The sequence below is a fragment of the Lycium barbarum genome, chromosome 9 (genome assembly GCF_019175385.1).
Source record: "Lycium barbarum isolate Lr01 chromosome 9, ASM1917538v2, whole genome shotgun sequence".
Classification (NCBI taxonomy): domain Eukaryota; kingdom Viridiplantae; phylum Streptophyta; class Magnoliopsida; order Solanales; family Solanaceae; genus Lycium; species Lycium barbarum.
In genome coordinates, this window is record NC_083345.1 from 67,305,548 (window position 1) to 67,328,204 (window position 22,657).

The 22,657-nt window shown below is 39.3% G+C and overlaps 1 protein-coding gene across 7 annotated transcripts in view; it reads right to left on the reverse strand.

The window, feature by feature from the left end:
* Nucleotides 1-393: 393 nt before the first annotated feature.
* The window catches only part of LOC132608892 (calcium-transporting ATPase 3, endoplasmic reticulum-type), a 93,298-nt gene continuing 71,034 nt past the window's right edge, over nt 394-22,657 (reverse strand). For 4 of the 7 annotated variants that reach the window (XM_060322671.1, XM_060322669.1, XM_060322668.1 and 1 more), the window contains 8 exons: nt 18,676-18,777; nt 4,725-4,779; nt 4,331-4,416; nt 3,760-3,908; nt 2,223-2,328; nt 2,063-2,116; nt 1,349-1,394; nt 394-892 (listed from right to left, as the gene is read on the reverse strand). In XM_060322671.1, coding sequence (XP_060178654.1) covers nt 825-892; nt 1,349-1,394; nt 2,063-2,116; nt 2,223-2,328; nt 3,760-3,908; nt 4,331-4,416; nt 4,725-4,779; nt 18,676-18,777 — 666 coding nt within the window. In that variant the 3' untranslated portion in view covers nt 394-824. Of the gene's footprint in view, nt 893-1,348; nt 1,395-2,062; nt 2,117-2,222; nt 2,329-3,759; nt 3,909-4,144; nt 4,235-4,330; nt 4,417-4,724; nt 4,780-18,469; nt 18,575-18,675; nt 18,778-22,657 lie in introns of those variants that run through there. The other 3 variants (XM_060322670.1, XM_060322673.1, XR_009570594.1) reach the window with 3 other exon arrangements.

Here is a 22,657-nt window from a genome sequence, read left to right on the forward strand (position 1 = left end):
TTAAGATATTTGAAACTTTGTTTATAAAAACCAACACAAGCCTGTCAATTGGACTTGAAGTCCCTGCACTACTTACCCCCTTACATATGTCATAAACTTTTAAAGTGTACTAAATTCGAACGTGCAATTACAGAAGGATATTGTTTAACTTAAAAGGAATGCTCAATTATATGGCTAAAACATATCGAACCTTACCAATAATTAACTTAAGGTCCTGAGCTAAAATTAGCTCTTGTTCAATAAAGAACATTATTTTTTCGAGTTCGTTTCTTGGAGATCCCTCCATTGTATTAGTAGGCTAGTAGACAGCGGTTTAAAGCTCCCAAGATTGGAAAGTAAACACAATAATGAATGCCAATGATTGGCCAGACTTCTAAGAAAATACGTAAAATGGATACAAAAGAACTTCAGAATGATGTATACAACTGCAGAAGAATTGGGGTATACCACCGGAAAGTTCAGAATGAAAATCATGAAACTGTTCGGTTTCACTAGCTCTAATAACAGCTGACCATAAAAGACCATGAATCAGCAAAAATGTTACAACAGATGAGCACTACACTCTTTAGAACGCTAACTTCTATAAATTTTTGAAACAAAATTTGTTCCTGCAGGATGGGTAGGGGTTTGGGTTGGGGTGGTTGGGGGGGGGGGGGGGGTAACTATTTCAGCTGCAACCTTACGACATGTAATGCCTGAGCTACAAGGCACTTCCAATATGCTGACAAGAATATAGAATGAGATGTATTGGGTTTCAGTCGTATATTGACAATATCCCCATTGTACATTTTTTTTTTTTTTGCAAAGTCTGAGCAGCATGCAGCTTACTTATCGCGTATTTCTCTCTTTGGAAGTAAATCAGCACGTCTGAATCTGAAAGTGAATCTTATTCCTATAAACAAGGAAGCAACAATAAGTCATACATAAATTTCATGAAAACATACTTCTACAGTAAAACTTTGTGCCACTAGCAGTACTCATTTAGTTTTAGATGCTTCATCCTCAATGTCTAAAAGCAGTAATACTAGAAATACAAGCTCAACCTTATCAACTAGTCTTAATTTCACTCTGTTCTAGTATGTACAACATCTAAGGTTATTTAGTCTGCATAAAGGAAAAGTAAGCATGATGTTCTTGAGATCTATATGAAGTACAGTATCATTACGGACATTTCACAAAATAATAGGTTGAGTTTGAGTCTTATAATAGGTAGGTTCTTCTCAAAATAACTAACAAATTGCAAGTGAAGAGCCTAAGAGCACATTGGGGATTGGAATTTACAATCCACCAGAATGGAAGTTTTTGGATTCTCTAATAATTTGAAAGAACATCAGTTGACTATTATTACCTGAATTTCGAGAGAAGAACTTCAGTATTTCATCAATTAATATCACCTGACAAAGAAACAGTAGCAGCGATCATGAAAGGTGGAAACCCACTTCAGGATAAATGGCAAGAATATTTATGAACAAGAACAGAAGAACCAAAGCCACTGGCAAACGAAATCACATTAAGCGTGAACGGAGAAGGTCAAACAAAATGTCAACATGAACACAGGCATACAAAATGATAATGCTAATGATAATGAGAAATTCCTTTTGGTCCCCTTTCATCATTTTAAGCTCGAGGAACTTGGCGACAACGCATGGTCTCTAAGGATTTAAATACAGACAATCAGCAACTGACAGAAACGGCGTAAATATATCTCCAGCATATTCCTTCTGATGCCTGTATACCTGGCAGTAAACACAGAGAGACTATCTAGGCAGCAACTGGGCACGTACTCTAGCTGCGCTAAACATGGACATGAGCTATAGATAAATGTCACACATTCTTGTCTCCTAGAATGACATACTTGCCACATGTGGTACCAATCTTAATAATACTTATCCTCATTTAAAACTAGAACATCTCTCCAGTTTAATCTATATCATGCTTTCTTCCCAAAGTTATGATAAAAGATTATCTCCAGTAGGAGACGGTACAAACGATTTTTGCAGCTCATAAACATAAATAAGAAAGGGAGTCCACAGTCAAGGACTTTGATGGTCAAATCTCTTACAGGAAACGAAAGATATAGCACAATTGTCCACTCTGCCCAGCTTAACGGTGTCACCTGCAATTCACACATCAGAATCATTAAGTAACATGTCCAGCTTAAGGAAGCCTTAACACAACTGAAAGAGTTTATGGTGAAGTCAGAAGAACAAGAGACTACTTACAGAGAATAGAGAGGATAATGGTTGAACATAAAGAATGAGAATGTGAAGGATCACGGTGAAGATAATCGACGCCACAAGCCATGGATTACTCCATGGAGGGATGACACTAAAGAACAAATGAAAATATAGTCAGTCCTGAAAGGACTTACAGTTATTTTGACGTAATTTCAATATACTGTCTAGGTAGAAGGCATTCTATACAGATATTGCAACAGAACAAGATCTAGTAACACTAAAGTGCTAGTTTGAATAAAACAGTTGCTCAGATAACTAAAAATTTGGAGAAATCAGTGAGATGGAAATTGTTTGTGATAACCAAGCAGCCCTTCATACCGCATCAAATCCGGTATTTCATGAGAGGACTAAGCACATTGAGATTGACTAACTTTGCCAGAGAAAAGATACTCTCTGGATATATTGTTAAAAAATTTGTGAAGTCGAGTGATCAGCTTGCAGAAATTTTCACCAAGCCCCTCACTAATCCTCGTATTATTTACATCTATAACAAGCTCGGTACATATGCCTTGTATGTATCAGCTTGAGGGGGAGTGTTAGAATTGGAATAGGAATGGAATTGTATATAATATCCTACATGGAAAAGGATTGTAATGCAGTGTCTATAAATAGGACTCAGTGTAATAATGTAGATGCACAATTCAATAATAGTTCTCTGCTTTATTTCTCAGTCTCTAGAAGATTATAAAAGTCAAGCTAATTCAGGATAGCATATGATGAAATGCAGACTGCAATCTATGTCTTGAGAAAGACAATATCTGCACTTGTACATACATTTACTTGTTGAGGCCCAAAAAGAGTAGATCACAAGGTAATAGTTTATGTAAAGAACAAAATCAATATTCATCATTCAGGGAAAAAAAACACCTGCACCCACCTTCAATAAAATCCTAATGTACTATAACATTTTTGTCATAACTAGATTTTAAGAAGGATTTTGGAATATGGGAAGGGGTTTTGGATCTATAAAGAAATCTCCTAAAATTACTGTATTTTCTAGAATGGTCAAAGGGACTACTAAGCAGGTAAGGTAGTCAGAACTTTGTGTGGCTTTACAAGAACTTTCAGAGCCAAGTTGTAAGCATTCATCAGAAACGATTTCTGAGAAATATGTCAATCAAATAATTATTTTTGTCAAAGTAACTTTGACAAAGAACAGAACTGTAAAGTTGGTAAGAGCAAGGTTAAATATTCAAAACCAGTAGGACAAATGCCAGTAGAACGACCCATGAGGAGCCCAAGAATTTCAAGGTTCAGAAGAAGTAAGGCATATGTTAAATCTGAGTGGCCACAACTCAGTTTTACTACAATTCTATCTGAAAAAGTCCTGTGTGTATAAGCAAGCTTCTCTAAGCAACAGAGTTCACAATAAGTTGTAGGTGGAGGCATTGCATTTGATGCAATTCATTAAAAGAACAGCTTTCCATTTCCTCAAATAAAAGGATAAAAAAGTGTGGGGTTATACTTTTAAACAATGCAAAGTAACAAATCAGACAAACAACAGTTTCAGTATCATGCTTACAGTAAGGATTGATTTTCACTGAGATTATTCAATGCATTGAACATCTCAACAACAACAAGCACCGTCATTGAAACAGTAGATGGGTGGCGATCACTGAATATACTGCAGGGATAATTTGTTTCCCTTGTTGAACAACTGTCAAAATTCATCTGAAAATAAACACGAACGAGTTAGTTTTAATCTAAGGCAATTCAAGGACACATATTCCAAGTTTTCAAAGTTATCAAGTAGAATCTGAATATTCCTTGAAAAACCACACATTAACACTATGAAACCAATTCATCAATGCGGCCCTGTAGATCCAGAAATGGGAAGAGAAAGAACTGTGATTCACCCATAACTCATACTTCTTCCCTTCTGTGCTCAAGGGAGGTGTTAGAGGAAGATGCTTATTGACAAATATTTTTGAAGATGAAGGAGCTTTGGCAAGTTCAGAATGCACGATCTTTTGTGACCACAGAGGTACTTATCAACACTGAACCCCATAAGTATAAAAAAGAAAAATAGAAAACCACATCAACAGATGGGAAGTGAATAGCATGCACCTAATGACCTTTTGGAGTAAACTTACCAATTCAGTATATGGGAGTTTGGGTCCATTATCATTATAAACAAACCACCATATGAAGCCTGCAACAGTGGCAAGTCCAACATATGCTGCATGAAAGAGAATTACAATCAACAAAGAAGTTAAGATAGCACCAGGTCATATAAAGCATTCACAACTACAAGGAAATTTTATACCCAAATGCCAGCGTTATTGTGCACTAATAACATATTCAAAATATTCACCCTCATTTCGTCGTGTTAGAAGTATTTTTGATATTAGATTCCCCAAGAAAGGCGTAAAAAGGAAGTAGGGAAGAAGAAGAAGAAGAATTAGCAGCTATAAGATTCGACTAAACAGAGGCCTTAAACCTCCAAATACTAGGTCTGCAATAAAAGTGAATAAGGAATGTATCTACCTCCAATAACTAGATAACGAAAAAACAGCCACCCAGTAACTACTGCTTCATTGACCTGTCATAAACAAGTGAAAGTAGGTTAAAATTTGAATAATTTTTCAGCATCTTAGCTTTATAAATCATGGAAAGGTTAAAATGTTAAAGCATTGGCAAGGCAACAAACAAAGATGATGAACAAACGCTACATGGAAGATAAGAAACAGAAGATTACAAATAATTATAATATATTATGGGCATCCGACACTTCACTGTCACCGCCAGTCAAGTGGAACAAAATACAAAAAGAAAAGGAAATTGATTAAGTGCAATTCCGCCTTCCATTTCGTGCTGACAGGCATGTGTCCCAAGCATTTAGGATGAACTTAATCAAATGACCAGAAATGTCACCGGAGATATATGTGAAAGGAAAAGCTACATAAGCATGTTTCAGAATGATGGACACTACTGACAAGAGAAAGAGAAGAAACGGGGAAGCAGAGATTCATAATTCTATTGAAACTTGGCAAACTTGGATGATATCAAGAACTCATGAAAACATCAATCAATGACCATGATTCTGTTCTAGCAAAAAAAAAAAAAAAAAAAGAGAGTATTAAGAAACAATTTACATAAGTTCGTTAAAAAAGGCGAAGTACATAAGCTATCTGAACTATAGCTCAATCGGAGTACTAAAATGGAATTAAATAAACCCGTCTTAATTTTGTATCTTTTAATCCTATTAGATAGAATCATTACATAATCATCTAACACTCTTGTCTCTCTGAAGGGATTCTCCAATTATTTTATGTTTGATTGCACTTAGATATCACGAAGAAATTGGTTCTCTCTCGCTGTAAATATAAAGTTGCACGACTCAGGCCTAACTGCCAAGGTATTGTTCGCATTGGCCCGACTCCTTTGGGCCACCTAAAGACTTTTGGGCTTCACGGATATGTCTCCTTTGGCTAACCAAAGACGCCTGAACAGTTGAATCTTGAAGCTGATGCACTCTAGATCCAAATTGGATCGAAAGTAGCAATTTAAACTAGCCTAAAGAGTAAATGAAGTAGAATTACTCTTGACAGCCAAGTTTAAGAACCCTAAATTGGAATTCAGTTGAAGAAGAGAGAAAGGAGTATTGTTTCATAGAAGAATCTGATTGAATGCTTTTACAATTGATGAAACTACACTTTATAGACTAATGAGGTTTTGGCGGCAAAGTTAGTTATAACTAACTTTGTGACAGCTCATACCCATGTGCAGTGCACATGACTGTAACTAACACTACTAACCACCTCACTAATCAACTCCTAATTACAGCTAAGCAATTACAAGAAATGTAAATGAATTAAAATGAATTACAACTAATAGAAATGACATGCACAAATTCTGGATCATATCAATACTTCCCCCTTGAGATGATCCTTGTCCTCAAGGATCAAAGTGTGGAAATTGCTGTTAGAATGAGTCAAAATCTTCCCAAGTACTATCTTCCTGAGCGAGTTAAGCCACTTAAGCCACTGGATGAGGAGTTGAGGGACAGCCTTGCCATGCTTTTGAACTAGCCTTCTATCTAGGATTGCCTCAGGATAGAGTAAAACAGGACCAGCTTCAGATTGAACCACTGGTAGGGTAACTGAGACAGGCTGAGAACCCAGCTTCCTCTTAAGTTGAGAAATATGGAAAGTAGGGTGAATTTTTGAGCCAGTAGGGAGAGCTAAGGTATAGGCAACAACACCAACCCTTGCAGTTATCCGAAAAGGTCCAAAGAATTTAGCAGAGAGCTTTTGGTGAGCATGAGGCTTCAATGATAGCTGTCTGTAGGGTTGTAGCTTGACATAGACCCAATCCCCAACTGCATAAGTTCTATCAGTCCTTCCTTTATCAGCCTGAGACTTCATCCTGCTCTGAGCTCTGGTTAAATGTAGTTTAAGAGCCCTCAATGTAGCTTCCCTAGCCTGCAAACTTCTGTCCACCATATCTAATTGAGAATCGAAGGGCAAGTAAGGTAGTAATGGAGGTGGTGGTTGACCATACACAGCTTCATAAGGGGACATTTTAATGGAGGAGTGGTGAGTGGTGTTGTACCACCATTCAGCAAGGGCTAACCATTGGGGCCACTCCTTAGGCTTCTCACAAATCATACACCTAAGATAACATTCTAAGCATCTGTTAACAACTTCTGTCTGACCATCAGTTTGTGGATGGTATGCAGTAGAAGTTTAACAATGAAACCTTCTGTAGCTTGAAGAGTTCCTTCCAAAACTTACTAGTAAATACCGCATCTCTGTCAGAATCAATGGATTTAGGCATGCCATGCAATCTAAATACTTCATTCATGAACACCTGAGCTACATCCAAGGCAATATAGGGGTGTTTTAGGGCAATAAAATGAGCAGCTTTGCTCAACCTGTCAACCACAACAAAGATGACCTCCTTCCCTGCAACTTTAGGTAGGCCCTCTATAAAGTCCATTGAAATGTCTTGCCAAACCTTGTCAGGGATAGACAAGCGTTGAAGCAACCCTGGATATGCTACATTTTAATTTTTGCACTTTTGACAAACATCACAGTTCCTCACATAAGAGTACACATGTTGCTTCATTCTTTTCCAATAAAAATCCTGTTGTAACCTTTTGAGAGTAGCAGTTATACCTGAATGTCCACCCATGGGGGAATCATGATAGAAGGCAACTAGGTTTTCTCTCAAAGTATTATCAGCACCTACCAGCATCCTTCCTTTTCTACTTAGAATGCCAGAATGGTATTTATAGTGAGGCTTGTGACTTGAACCAGACTGGATTGTCTGAATCAGCTGATGCAGGCTTGGATCTTGAATCCAAGAAGTCTTGACAGCATCCAACAGATCAGCATTTACACCAGAAATGCTGAAAAGTTGTATAGAATCCTGCTTCCTAGACAAAGCATCAGCAACAATGTTTTCTTTACCCTTCTTATAGTCATAACCTAGTAACTTGACTAACCATTTTTGTTGACTAGGGGTGGTGATTCTTTGCTCCAAAAGGTACTTAAGACTATGATGATCAGTCTTAATAACAAATTGTCTACCCAGAAGATATGGCCTCCACTTTTGAACTGCAGTCACCAAGGCTAGAAGTTCTCTCTCATAAACAGAAAGAGCCTTATTCCTCTCAGACAACCCTTTACTGAAGTAAGCTATAGGCCTGCTGTCTTGGACTAACACAGCCCCAATACCATCACCAGATGCATCAGTTTCCACAATGAACTCTTTTGAAAAGTTAGGAAGAGCCAGAATAGGTGCAGAAGTTACAACTTTCTTCAGATTTTCAAATGCAAAAGTAGCAGCAGGATCCCATTTGAAGCTGCTTTTCTTCAGTAGATTGTACAAGGGTCTTGCAATAAGGCCATAATCTCTAATGAACCTTTTGTAATAGCCTGTCAAGCCCAGAAATCCCCTCAGCCCTTTTAGAGTAGTTGGTTGGACCCAATCCAATACTGATTCCACCTTTTGTTTATCCATAGATACCCCTTGTTCAGAGATGACATGACCCAAGTAATCTATTTCCTTGAGCCCAAATGCACATTTACTTTTCTTAACAAACAACACCTGTGCTCTAAGAACTTTGAAAGCCTCTTGTAAATGTGTTAGGTGATCTGTCCAATTCCTGCTATATATAAGAATGTCATCAAAGAAAACCAATATGAATTTTCTGAGATGAGCATGGAAAATTTGGTTCATTAGACTTTGAAAGGTTGAAGGGGCATTTGTGAGACCCAATGGCATAACTAAAAACTCATAATGGCCATGGTGGGTTCTGAATGCAGTTTTATGTATGTCTTCCTCAAACATTCTAATCTGATGATAGCCAGATCTTAGGTCCAACTTAGAGAAATATTTAGCTCCATGTAGTTCATCTAGAAGTTCTTCAATCACTGGTATAGGGAACTTATCCTTGATTGTGCAGTTGTTCAACTCCCTATAATCCACACACATCCTCCAAGAACCATCCTTTTTCTTCACCATGACAATAGGTGATGAATAAGGACTGGTACTGTGCCTGATTACTCCAGTCTCCAACATTTCATCCACTAATTTCTCAATCTCATCTTTTTGGACTGCAGGATACCTGTAAGGTCTAATGTTTATCGGTGAAGTTCCATCCTTCAAAATGATTTTGTGATCATGTGATCTTGAAGGTGGCAAATCAGTGGGAACTTCAAACAAATCATTGTACTCCTCCAACAAAGCTTGCATTCCCACCTCAACCTCAGAATCCACTGGAGTACCTTCTATACTCATCAATTCTACTACATTTTCTGTAACAGGTTCCTCCTGATACCTTCCAACTGAGATCATGCATAATTCTGCTGGTTTGGCCAGTAACTTGTCCATCCTATCTTGTTGAATCACTTTAGCAGATAGTGGTTTAATTCCTCTCAGTGAGACCTTGTGACCCATAATAGTGAATTCCATCCTTAACTTGTTGAAATTCCACATAATATCTCCCAAGGTAGATAACCATTGAATGCCAAGCACCATATTGCATCCTCCTATCGGAAACACCAGCATATCTGAATCAAAAGAAACACCTTGCATCTTCCACATCAAATTTTTGCACACATAATTACTATAGACCTTATTTCCATCAGCAACGGACACAGGAAAAGGTGAGATGGCAGTCAAAACACACCCCAGCCTCTTTGCAGTGTTTAAATCTAGAAAATTGTGGGTGCTTCCAGTGTCAATCAGCACATGAATTGCCTTACCCTTTACAGAAATGGTAATTCTCATGGTTCTGAAGTCATGGATACCATTCATTGCATGGACTGACACATGAGGTAATATGGATCCCTCAGAATCAGTTTCTAGTCCTTGACCAATCATGGATAAGCACTCAGCAGGTCCAATGAGACTTCCCCTAATTCAGTAATTTCTTCACCCTCCTCTACTTCCATAGAAAACAATTGTCTCTTCTTTTTACAAATGTGGCCAAAACTGTACTTCTCATCACAGTTGAAGCACAACCCCTTGCTCCTCCTCTCATCCATTTCAGCAGGTGTTAGTAATTTGGCATTTCTGTAGGGTGGTTTGGGTCCTATACTAGCATTAGTTTGAGGTTTAAAGGGTGCATTGGTGGATTTAGCTTGTAGGTTCTGGTTCTGGTTTTGGGGAAAAGAAGAATTGGCATAGTAAGATGGTTTATCATTTGAGAATCTGATCATATTTCTGGGGTTGGGATTAGGTAGCATCCCAGTAAAAAGTTGTTGTTGGACAGCAATGGTTTGTTCTTGAATTTTAGCCAAACTAACAGCCTTAGCTAAGGTTCTTGGTCCTAACACCTTAACAGTCAGCCCAATCTCAGGTTTCATCCCTCTTACAAAACAACTAACAACATACTCCTCAGATAATTCCACCCTTGTTAGTAATTCATCAAAAATATCTACATATTCTTGAACTGATCCTAACTGCTTGAGTTCCTTGAAATCTCCCATTGGATCATCAAACAACTCTTCTCCAAACCTAGCATACAAACACCCCACATACTCTCCCCATCTTGGCCAATCTCTAGTTATTCTACTTTTCATATATGACTGATGCCATTGCAAGGCTCTTCCTTCTAGTCTACATGATGCCATTTTCACTTTAGCACCCTCTTCTATATCCTCCACATCAAAAAATTAATCACATTTATACAACAAGTCTTTCAAGTTTTGTCCATCAAACTTGGGAAGTTCTAACTGATATTTCCTATTAGTAGCAGTTTCATACCTCTCATGTCTGCAATTCGTCATAGGTGCTGCATCAGCTACTTCAGGTGCTGCATTTCTGTCATGAACTGCTGCATGTCCATTGATATTGTTTCCTCCATTACCCAGTAGCATTCTCTTAATTTCCTCCATTACCCAGTAGCATTCTCTTAATTTCCTCCATTGCCTGTGCTACTCTTTCATCCACCATAGTGCGCATATCAAAAACTGAAGTCACAACTCCATCCATGGAGTTTTGAGAGAATCGACTTCCTTCCTTAATTCTTGCATTCTAGTATTGTGGTCACCCATCTGTCCAGGTCAGAGAATCACACGCTCTGATACCAATGATGCACTCTGGATCCAAATTGGATCGAAAGTAGCAATTTAAACTAGCCTAAAGAGTAAATGAAGTAGAATTACTCTTGACAGCCAAGTTTAAGAACCCTAAATTGGAATTCAGTTGAAGAAGAGAGAAAGGAGTATTGTTTCATAGAAGAATCTGATTGAATGCTTTTACAATTGATGAAACTACACTTTATAGCCTAATGAGGTTTTGGCGGCAAACTTTGTGACAGCTCATACCCATGTGCAGTGCACATGACTGTAACTAACACTACGAACCACCTCACTAATCAACTCCTAATTACAGCTAAGCAATTACAAGAAATGTAAATGAATTAAAATGAATTACAACTAATAGAAATGACATGCACAAATTCTGGATCATATCAGAAGCAACCCTTATATGGCCCCTAATTTTCCCCTCTCATTCCGATGAGAGATTCGCCTAGGCCAAGTTTCATAGTGAAATTCCTTTTGAGTTCAATTGCCAGCGGTTTAGCGGGCAGCTACACTCAATCACCTACCCCTTCTTTATGGACTCAACGTACTCACTAAGATTTTCCCCACCCTCCTACTAGAAGAAGTATCGATTCTGATATCACCTATCACGAATCGGACCCAATTGCAAAGGTTTGTCTGCTTTTGACCCCTCCATGATATGACCCTACTAGGCACACCTCGCTTGAAGACTCACATTGAAGACCAAGGCATGGGACTCCAATCCATTCAAGCTAGGAGGATGACCAAAGGAACATTGGAGACCCATGGAGAGGCACACAAGCCCCATAAGAAGGCCTATGAAGTATGGAAAGTAGCTTGGAGAGGAATGAAAGAAGAAGCTACAAGAAAGAAGGCCAACACTCAAAGTGACTAGAGTCGCAAAGGGTCCGAAACGCAAATGTGGCTAGACGTGCAAGAAGGGCCATAGATGCAAAAGGATCACAATTGCAAGCTTGAGGATTGGATGATGACTATATGTGCAAGAGGAGCCTTTTCGGATTTCAAGCCAACATCCAACTAGCTAAACAAGCCCTTGCCTCATTAATGGCATTCTTGTAATAACTAGCCTAGCTCTTAAGTCTCTTAGTATAAATACTAGACTTAGGTTATTTTCATCCTTAGATTATGTTGAATGAAGAAACTCTTATAAGAGATTGTAGTTGATAGCTTTAGATTAATACAAATTGTTTGGTTAGTTAACCAAGTGTTACTTCCTAGTTGTGAAGTGAATTGCATATTTCTATTGGACGAGTGATTCATCAACAACTTCGAAAGAACACGACGTGTGGTAAGGTTGAGAGTTCAACACGAGTGAAGTGGGGCTTTTATTGCTAATCTTGTTTGCTAGTTTTGCAGGTCATCATGTCTAACCAAGGTGATAGGACGCAAGAGGTAGTGGATATGTCATCCATAGCAAGTTCATTGGCTATGATCATGAATCAAATCTCGGGCATGCAAGCAGGTATGGAAGAGATGAGAGGAGAGATGAATGGTGTGAATGGGAAGCTGAAGGGTATAGATGAGGAGATGGTGAGTATTGACAAAGTTCAAATGGAGGGTTTGACTTGAATGGGCACTTCCCGTTCTCGGAATGAAGGTGATGGGGATAAAACACAAGACACTACACCAACCATTACCCCGGGACAAGCCCATGCCTTGTGCAATCCCACCCCCACAACCACCTCCACCCAAAGAGCTCCACTACCCCAAACAACCAACCTTCCATCCCAAAACTCCACATTCCAAAACATTAATCGACAAACCTATCCCCAAGTTTACCAACATAAATGAGGCAATCCCTCAAGTAACCTTACAACAAACACCCCAAGCTCCACCCCAAGTCCAAACACAAGATCCCTTTCCTAACCAAAACCAATACCAACGCCACTACCAATACCCCATGAATGAAGAGGAGTATGATGACTATCCACAAGGTAGGTGGTGAGATGATAACCGGCAAGGAGGGAGGCGTGGAGGAATGAATAACCGGGGAAGGGGAGGAAGAGGAGGTTTTGAGAGATTTTCGGGCCATGACCCTAGATTCCAAAGTGAGCGCATCTTCCTCACGAACAATGTGTCCGAGGCCTTGAAGGAAAAGTATGCCCTCACTCAATTTGAAGGGTACGCTTCTACTTGGTGGGAATCCAAGAAGTTACAAAGAGCTCAACAACACATCTACGATCTCCCAACTTGGAGTGACTTGATTGAGCTCATGGAGACAAGGTGGTTTCCACCCACATACCACCAAGATGCACTCAAACGGTTGTACATGTTGAGGCAAGGGTTGAAAAGTGTGGAAGCGTACTTTGATAAGTTTGAGGATTTGCGGATGAAGTCCAAGATAGAGGAGCATGAGGAGTACACTATTATAAGGTTTGTAGCCAACTTGAATCGGGACATCTCTAAATCGATGAGGCTCAAGACTTATAATAGTCTTGAAGAGGCATTCCATGACGCATCCAAGGTTGAGGCGGATCTAAAAGAAGAGAGGTCTTACAAAGACAAAAGCAAATTATCTTCAACTTGGAACCAAAGGAAAGAGAAGTGGAAGACGTCCACTTGGGAGAAGCCCAAGATCACTACTCCCAATCCTCAAGCTAAGCTTGATGATAAGGCTAAAGGAGGTAACAACTCTAAACCCAACTATAATCGTCCTTCTAGCGTCCAATGCTTTAAGTGCCAAGGAAAAGGGCACTATGCAAGTGAGTGTCCTAATCGGAGGACTATCACCATTGTGAGAGATAGGTACCGGATCGATGATGAAAATGAGGGAGGTGTTGGTGATGAACATGAGGGAGAAGGTAGCGAGTGTGAGAGTGATTCCGAGGGAGAACTTGAATTGAGATATGAGGAGGCTTTGAATCATGCTCTTGTCGCTAGAAGAGCCATAGGGGCTCTAGCTAGGGAAGAGAGTGATCAAAGAGAGAATTTATTTCATGCTAGGTGTAAGATTTTGAACAAGGTTTGTTCCTTGATCATTGATGGTGGGAGTTGCACTAATGCGGTTAGCCAATTTTTGGTTGAAAGTATGAAATTCCCCACAAGAAAACACTCTAGCCCCTGCAAGCTTCAATGGTTCAATGAAAGTGTAGAAATGCGGGTGACCAAGCAAGTGATTATCAAATTGAGCATTGGGAAATATGAGGATGAAATCTTATGTGATGTGGTGCCAATGCAAGTGTGCCATATTTTTCTTGGAAGACCTTGGAAATTTGATGTGGCTGCTCAACATAGTGGGCAGACCAACAAGTATTCTTTTGTGGTCAAGGGTCAAAAGTATGTACTTGCTCCATTGACTCCCCATGAAGTGCGTGAAGACTATAGAGTGATGAAAGAGCTACGTGAAAAGATGAAAAAGGAGGAAATGGTTATGAGTGAAAATGAGACCTTAGTTGCTCAAGGAGGACAAGGTTCGACCCAAGGGAAGAGTAAGAAGTGTATGGTCGCTAGAGGAATGTTAGGAGGAGAGGAAAGGTGTGGTGAAGAGAAGGACTTGGTGCCAAGTCAAGCTAACCCCCCTAACCTTTCTATTTCTTCTAGTTGTCTTGTTCCTTTTGTAGGTACTTACGTGGATGATCACCCCAAAGCGGACATGGACGCGAGTTTCCAAGTTCCTTTGGAAGGTGAAGTAGTGCTACCCTCTTCCAAAGAGGAAGTCCAATACAAGGAACTTGACCAAATTGACAAAGGTGATGTGCTTCTTCAACGAGGTAACATAGCTAACCATTCTACTTTAGCAAATGTGGATCACTTTGTGCTTGATGAACAATTGAGTAGAGGTGATTGCCTTTTGTGGGAATTAGAGACCCTTTGTTAATTGATGATGCATTGGTGAAAAGTGCTTACACACTAATTGATCCTTTTGATAACTATATTGACTCTTCTTCAATCACAAGATCACATTCAAAATAAGCAAGTTCACTCTCAATAGGATCAATATCAACACAAGTGCTATCACTAGATGATAACTTGCTTGATAGTAACATAGTGGATGATTGTGGAATACATGGCTTTGTGTTTGGGAATGTTGAAAATGAAGCCCTACTTGAGAATCACAAAGTCACTAAAGAACCACTATAGTATGATGATCCATTTCTTAGTGAGCAAAACCTCCTCTTGAGGGAATTTGACTTGATTGCTAAAATGGATTATCTTGAAAAGGAGGGTAAAACTTGGCTACAAATTGCTAACAATATCTTGTGTGACACCTTTCCCTATGACCTCTTTGCTCATGAAACCCTTTGTATGTTGTTGCTTAAGTTTATGATGGGTTTGCAAGAGGGATGTGTAGTCCATGACTTGAGGAATATCTTTGTTTATGATCCCAGTGTAGTGTCCTCTTGTTATGTCTTGGTAGTGAAGCCATTGTTTGAGGAGACTAGTGTAGAGGGTTGGGCTCTAGGTTGGAATGACCTTACTTTACATCTTACACTTGGTCAAAATGAAGGTAGAACTTGCTTGGGGAGTGAGTTATTTCTTGAATTTTGGGGAATTCACCTGGTTGAAATCCCATGTATGCACACTCTATGCATGATTACTATTGATGTGTGGTTGTACCACCAATTTGTTCATCCTTGGCATGATTATGTGGTTATTATTGTATGTACTAACCCTCAATCTTTGAGTATGTTGTCTTCCATCTTCCTTAGGAAAGCAAGGTTCGGATTCGAGGTTGAATCCTTTTCAAGAAGGGGAGGATGATATGACCCTACTAAGCACACCTCGCTTGAAGACTCACATTGAAGACCAAGGCATGGGACTCCAATCCATTCAAGCTAGGAGGATGACCAAAGGAACATTGGAGACCCATGGAGAGGCACACAACCCCCATAAGAAGTCCTATAAAGTATGGAAAGTAGCTTGGAGAGGAATGAAAGAAGAAGCTACCAGAAAGAAGGCCAACACTCAATGTGGCTAGAGTCACAAAGGGTCAGAAACGCAAATGTGGCTAGACGTGCAAGAAGGGAAGTTTCAAGTATCTTGGGTCCATTATACAGGGAGATGGGGATATCGACGACGATGTTTCACATCGTATTGGTGCAGAGTGGATGAAATGGAGGCTCGCCTCCGGAGTGTTGTGTGATAAGAAAGTGCCACCAAAACTTAAAGGCAAGTTCTACCAAGTGGTGGTTAGACCGATTTTATTGTACGGGGCGGAGTGTTGGCCAGTCAAGAAATTTCACGTTCAGAAGATGAAAGTCGCGGAAATGCGAATGCTGCGGTGGATGTGTAGGCACACTTGGAGGGATAGAATTAGGAATGAAGATATCCGAGACAAGGTGGGAGTGGCATCGGTGGAGGACAAGATGCGGGAAGCGAGGCTGAGATGGTTTGGGCATGTGAAGAGGAGAGACAGATGCTCCAGTGCGGAGGTGTGAGAGGTTGGCTATGGACGGTTTCAGGAGAGGTAAAGGGAGGCCGAAGAAGTATTGGAGAGAAGTGATTAGACATGATATGGCACAGTTTCAGCTCATCGAGGACATGACCTTAGATACGAGGTTGTGGAGGACTCAGATTAGGATAGAAGGCTAGGTGGCTTATTCTTTTACCATAGTAGTTGTAGTTTTGCTCATTTGTTTATTGCCATTTGATCTCTGCATTTGATTGCTGCTTATATTTGTTGGGCCGTTGTACTTTGGTTATCTTATTTATCTATAGTAGTTAATGCTCCTTTCTTTCCGGACTATTCTACCATGACTTTCTCGCTTTTGTTATTTCTTGTTTCCATATTGTTTTCGATATGCTTGGTCCTATCTGACCTTTTGTCTTGTTTTCCTCTCTTGAGCCGAGGGTCTTTCGGAAACAGCCGCCCTACCTTTCAAGGTGGGTGTTAGGTTTGCGTACACTCTACCCTCCCCAGACTCATGGTGGGATTATACTGGGCTTGTTGTTGTTGTTGTTGTCGTCGTTGATCCAACTAGCCAAACAAGCCCTTGCCTCATTAATGGCATTCTTGTAATTACTAGCCTAGCTCTTAAGTCTCTTAGTATAAATACTAGACTTAGGTTATTTTCATCCTTAGATTATGTTGAATGAAGAGACTCTTATAAGAGATTGTAGTTGGATAGCTTTAGATTAATATAGATTGTTTGGTTGGTTAACCAAGTGTTACTTCCTAGTTGTGAAATGAATTGCTTATTTCCATCGAATTCAATGTTGCTCTTTGTGGATTCATTTGAGTCGTTTGTTGATTCGAATTGCTTAGGTTCTAGGGTTTATAAATCCGATTGGAAGGGTTAGGGTTTGATATACCCTTTCTTGTCCATAGATTTCTTGCTCTTGGGTCAAGTATCTATCCATCTACCTTCTTCCATTTCTATTCTTCATCCACCCTTTATTTTGATTCTCTTGTTCTTTGTTTTTCTAGAGTTTCCCTAGGTTGAATCTTATCACTCTAGGCCACCTCAAGACTTTGGTCTCACGTTTTTGTCTGGGCCTCTTAACCTACTTGTCCCTTAACAATTGAATCCTAAACTCACCCTTATATATCCCCCAACATTTTCATCCCATTTCGATGTGGGATTTGTCTAAGGCAAGTTTTCAACAAATCCCCCTTCGAGTTCAATCATCAAAGATCTGTGGGTTGTTAAGCTCACCCTCCCATATGGACTCAGCGTACTTGTTGAGGTTTGTCACACCACCGTACTAGGGGAGGTACCAGCTCTAATACCGCCTATCACAGCCTCGGCCTAACTGCCATCATATTTTCTAGTTTGGTCGGTACTCTTTGGGCCACCCCAAGGCTCGTAGACCTCACGGTTTTGGCCTCCTAGGCTTTAACCATAAAAGGTGTATCGACTGTTGAATCTTGAACTCACCTTATATGGCCCCTAACTTTCCCCTCCCATTCTTATACGGGATTTTCGTAAGACAAGTTCACCGCGAACTCACAGCCATCGGTTCGTGGCTATTACACTCAATCCCCTCTAAGGACTCGGCGTCCTTGCTGAGATTTGCCCCACCCCGCATTAGGAGAGATATTGGCTCCAATACCACACTCAAACCCACCTACTAAGGTATTTTCAGCTATGGCCTGATTCATCTAGGCCACCTCAAGGCGCCTTTTGGGTTAAAATGCAAGTGGACAAAATCGTGAGGCCAAAAGCCTTGAGGTGGTGCAGAAAGGTTGGCCCAAATAGGACAATACCTTGGTAGTTGGGGCTTAGCCGTGAACGAGCAATTGTTAAATGTGGTCACCCTAAAAAAGAACATGCTTTGCTTTACTATTTTTAACCGGAAATTTGAGCACAAGTTTTCATGTGGTATCTTTTCCAGCGTTATGAGCCATTTTGACAATCAAATATGAGTTTGACCTACAATAGAGCATTACATGAATTATGAATAAGTTCATCATATCTGGATGCAAAATCTGCTTCCAACATCTTTCTGATATATGATATGGATCTAAGTTTGAAGAACTAAAGAAATGAAAGTTTTAAGAGTAAGAAACTTGTAAAAGCAATAGCATCCCAGCGTAACTTCCAGAATTAACTTATTCACACAAATAGCCTCTCTGTTTAGTTTTCAACTAGGAAGAACAGAAAGTTCCTCAACCTCCTCAGACAGGCTTTCTCTGTTCATCACCTTAAAATTTATGCTACACGTTTTGGGTTAAAAAATAGACTAATAAGATCTCATAACTTAACAAGAATATGAAGCAGCGCATAATAAACACAAAATTATATAACTTACAAGCCTGATTCACCAGCCTGGTAGCAGAAAAAAGGGAACAAACGCATGCGAAATGGAGCTTCTAAGATCAAAGCTAGTGTACCATCTAAGCCTTACAGTAAACCACTGGAAACAAACAACAAAAAAGCAGTAGAAAATGCACACAAAAAGACCTTATTATCTCAATCCATGTCACGAGTCAACTAAGATAGGAGAGAAACTAATACCTTCCGAGGTTTGGACTTCATAACATCTGAGTCCTGTTTATTAAACCCAATAGCGGTGGCAGGTAATCCATCAGTGACCAAATTTACCCATAGCAGTTGGACCTGTGTATTAACAAAATGACCTAATAAATCTGAAAAAAGTAAATTCAAGAATAACACGGGAATCAAAAAAAAAAAAAAAAAAAAAGCCAACCTAACTGTCTAACATGCTTAGAAGAGAAACAAATAAAACATCACATTGGATTCCAGCCCTGGAAGGAACGCTGGAGCCATGTAATAAAAAATGGGTATGGATGATTGTTTCTTATAAAAGAAATGGATAATACAAAACCAAAGTATTTTTGGAATGGACAAATCACGTATTTAGATATGAGGAAGAGAAAGGGCTGCATCTGGCACGCATCTTTGTGTCACACCGAGCTACAGCTAAGTGGCTTTTAGTTCATTTTCAAATTTGATGTCTAAGCTACAACAATCCGGATTGTGAAGTACAAAGATGGCATGTCAGTGTTATAGACCTGTCAAAAACATGGTATATAGAGTACTTACTCACATTTCCCTTCTTTTAAACAGATTAATTTTACTCTTCCCATCCTGGACATTCATACCAGATCTTAGTGATTCTCTAGTACGTAGGCATGTACATTGTTAAGAAAATGGGCATTGAGCCTAAGCAAACCCCAAGAGCTACTACATGAGGTGAGAATTATCCAAGACCATACAAAGAGATTGCAAACCATACGTTCAATCAGTGTTGGACTCTAACACTTGGGCTCTCCCCAACACACCTAGGATTTGACATTTCTGGAAGATATGTAAGAGCTGAAGCTGTGCAAGGGAGAAAAGGGTCATCGATAGTTATTCCAGAAATTGTTCCAGATGGCGGATGTGCTGACATTGCATCAACTGTCAGTTTTGAGTAATTGAGCTCCAAATTATCTTTTGAACATGCCTATAAGTTGATATTACTGTTTATGACTTGTAGGGATATATTGGGATGACCTGACAGGTTCGGATGAGTTCTGAAACAAGAAAAAAAAAACCAGCTGTTGAAATTGTGTATCTAGTGCAACCACGATCGGAAGGCTTGGTGGCCTGGTGGTCGGTCGCGTTTGAAGATAAGAAACCACTGGTCAAATCAGTTGACCACCGCGTTCGCAAAGAGCAGGTCCATGATTGCAGACAAGCTTGACCTGGCTCAGTTTTGCGAAAAGGAGGTCGCAAATGCGAGGTTAATTGACCTGGGCCTGGACAACAAATGAGGAAAGGGCTCCACGATAGCAAAGGACCCCTGATTTAAAAGAGGCAATTTTGCGATTTCAGACTTTGGTATTTCACACTTTTGGTGGCATAAAAGCTGCAGGAATGGATCGATTTAGATTGAGTATCATCCTAAACGAATGAGGTAACAATCCTAAACTCTTTTATGAGTTTTTTACATGAATCTATACGAATTTCTGCTTCTAAACATAGAATTGCACTTACAAAATTAGGAAACTTGGCCATGACGCCCCAAAATAATAAACTAAGAAATTGAGTAGAAATTATTCTGATTGAGAAATTAAGTATATATTTAAACTCCTTAGACTATGGGTAATACAGAGACGTGAGTGGTCCTGGATTTGACCTTGTTGGCCAAGAGTTGACTTTAACTTTAACCAAAATCTTAATTTTAAAAGATGGGTCCACTAAGCGTAATTAACTCCGATAACTCATGTTTTCCATAGATTGGAGAGATTGAATGTGGTAATGAAATCTTGGAGCAATAAGCTAGCTTGGACACAGAGATATGTTGAGACTTTGACCTCTAGAAGTGATTCTTCCCTAAAAGATAAGCATAAAATAAAGAAGACGCTATGATTTCGGTGGTGATACGTATATGAGGTGACGAGCATATAAATGGGTGGGAACCCGATTACTTTACCTGGGTTTCTAGTACAATTAGGATCATGGAATCTGTGTATTACCTAGTACATGCCTACTTTTTTTAGGACATGCCTACTTAATTTTATTGAGCCTGCTTATATGTTAGTGCAGAGTATGATATCATATTCATGTCACGATACCTATTTTAAATAGATGATTTACATATTATACTTTTATGCCAGTACAGTAGAGACTATGTTGATGCATTTCACTTGCATAAAACGATTAGATATTTATGATGGCTTAATGTCCTCTCAGAGCAAACGTACAACATATTCATGCAAATATGATTGAGTCATAGAGGAGTTAATGTGTGGATCGATCATCCCTCATGAATCACTAAACGGCCAATCCCTGAACAGTCCAATCACCTCTCCATATTTCTCTGATGCTAGAAGAGGCAACCTGCCCGAGAAATATGGACGAGGAGATTGGAGAAATATTACTTCAGCTATGGACGCCATTACTTTTCAACAGTCTCCAGTCAGACGAGTTAGGCACTGGATATGAGTTTGGAGCCATATCTGGAAGGACAGGAAGAGAAACAGTAATACCACCAATGCGTCAAGAAACAGAACATAACATTGCATTTCACTGCTTGTTAATCCATATTTAAGTGTCGTTACATATTCTAATATATGATTGACACTTCAGATTCGTATTCATATTTTCAATACATATGCATATATGCTTTTCAAACACTGTTACCAATTTCATCAGTACTTTTTAAATGCATAAAGACTCATCCAACCTCTTAGGGAACAGTCTGTGACACATCCTAAGCACGAAAGTACTTACTCACTCTCTTCTCTTTTCTTTTACTGTAATATGCAGATTCCGTAGCGCTTGGACATCAATGGAGTGATATTTAAAAAAAAGTATTTGAAGTTAAGTTGAAAAAGGGTATTTGAAAGTTGAATTTGTGTTTCGACAAGCATCTCACTTGAAAAAATGTTGAATTTTTGCGAGGAAATCTTCTTTTTTTCTGAAAAACTAATTCAGACCAGTTTTTTTTTTTTTTTTTTGGAACGGTAACAATGTTATAAATGTAGCCCATTACAGGGATTCTATAATGTCTAACATTGAGTCAACATCCTATGCAAAATCTTCTTTACACCAAAAGTGAAACAAAAAAAGAAAATCCATCTTACACGAAAGTAATACCCCAGTAGTCTTAGGCATGATCCATGACATTCCTTTCACACTTAAAAATAATTGGCATAGTACTCCTCTGACTTGACAATGTATGACAAATGGGTACTGCTCGGATTCCTTCCCACGTAGATAACACCTAGAACGCAATTGCATTCCTCTTCTCTTTAAATTAACTTGTGTTAGGCAGATATCTCGAACCACTGACCACACAAAGCAAGCTGCCTTAGGGGGTAATTTCACCTGTCAGACTGCTTTCCAGCTCTATAAATGAGACTATTGTCCAGCTTGGTTGAGGTATGAATATGCTGACTTCACTGTGAAAGAACCTTTACTATGCTGTCCTGAGTTTAGTTTGTCCTCCTTGTTAGAATAGGAATAGGAATAGAATTTGTATATAGTATCCTACTTGGAAAATGCTAGTAATGTAGTGTCTATAAATAGGACTCAAGGTAATAATGTAGATACACAGTTCAATAATATTTTTTCTCTTTTATTTCTCACATGGCATCAGACCAGGACCCATCCCAATTATTGTGCACTAATGTTGGGCCGGCATATTAAATTGCAAATGCATCAGATGTCCAGCTCTGGACGTGAAGTGGGGTGTAAGAGTCCCACGTCGGATGAAAAGGGATAGATGATCTCCTTATATGGACTTGGCCAATCCTACTCTCATGAGCTAGCTTTTGGAGTTGAGTTAGGCTCAAGATCCATTCTTTACATCGTATCAGAGCCTTATTCAGGAGTTTTCGTGCTGAAATACAAAATCAATTTAGTGTTTCTATTCGTACTTTTCATGGAGATAATGCCATTGAATACTTTATCCTCTCCCAGTTTCAGAATTTTATGACTCACCAAGGAATTATTCATTAGATAACTTTGTTTGTACACCCCTCATCAG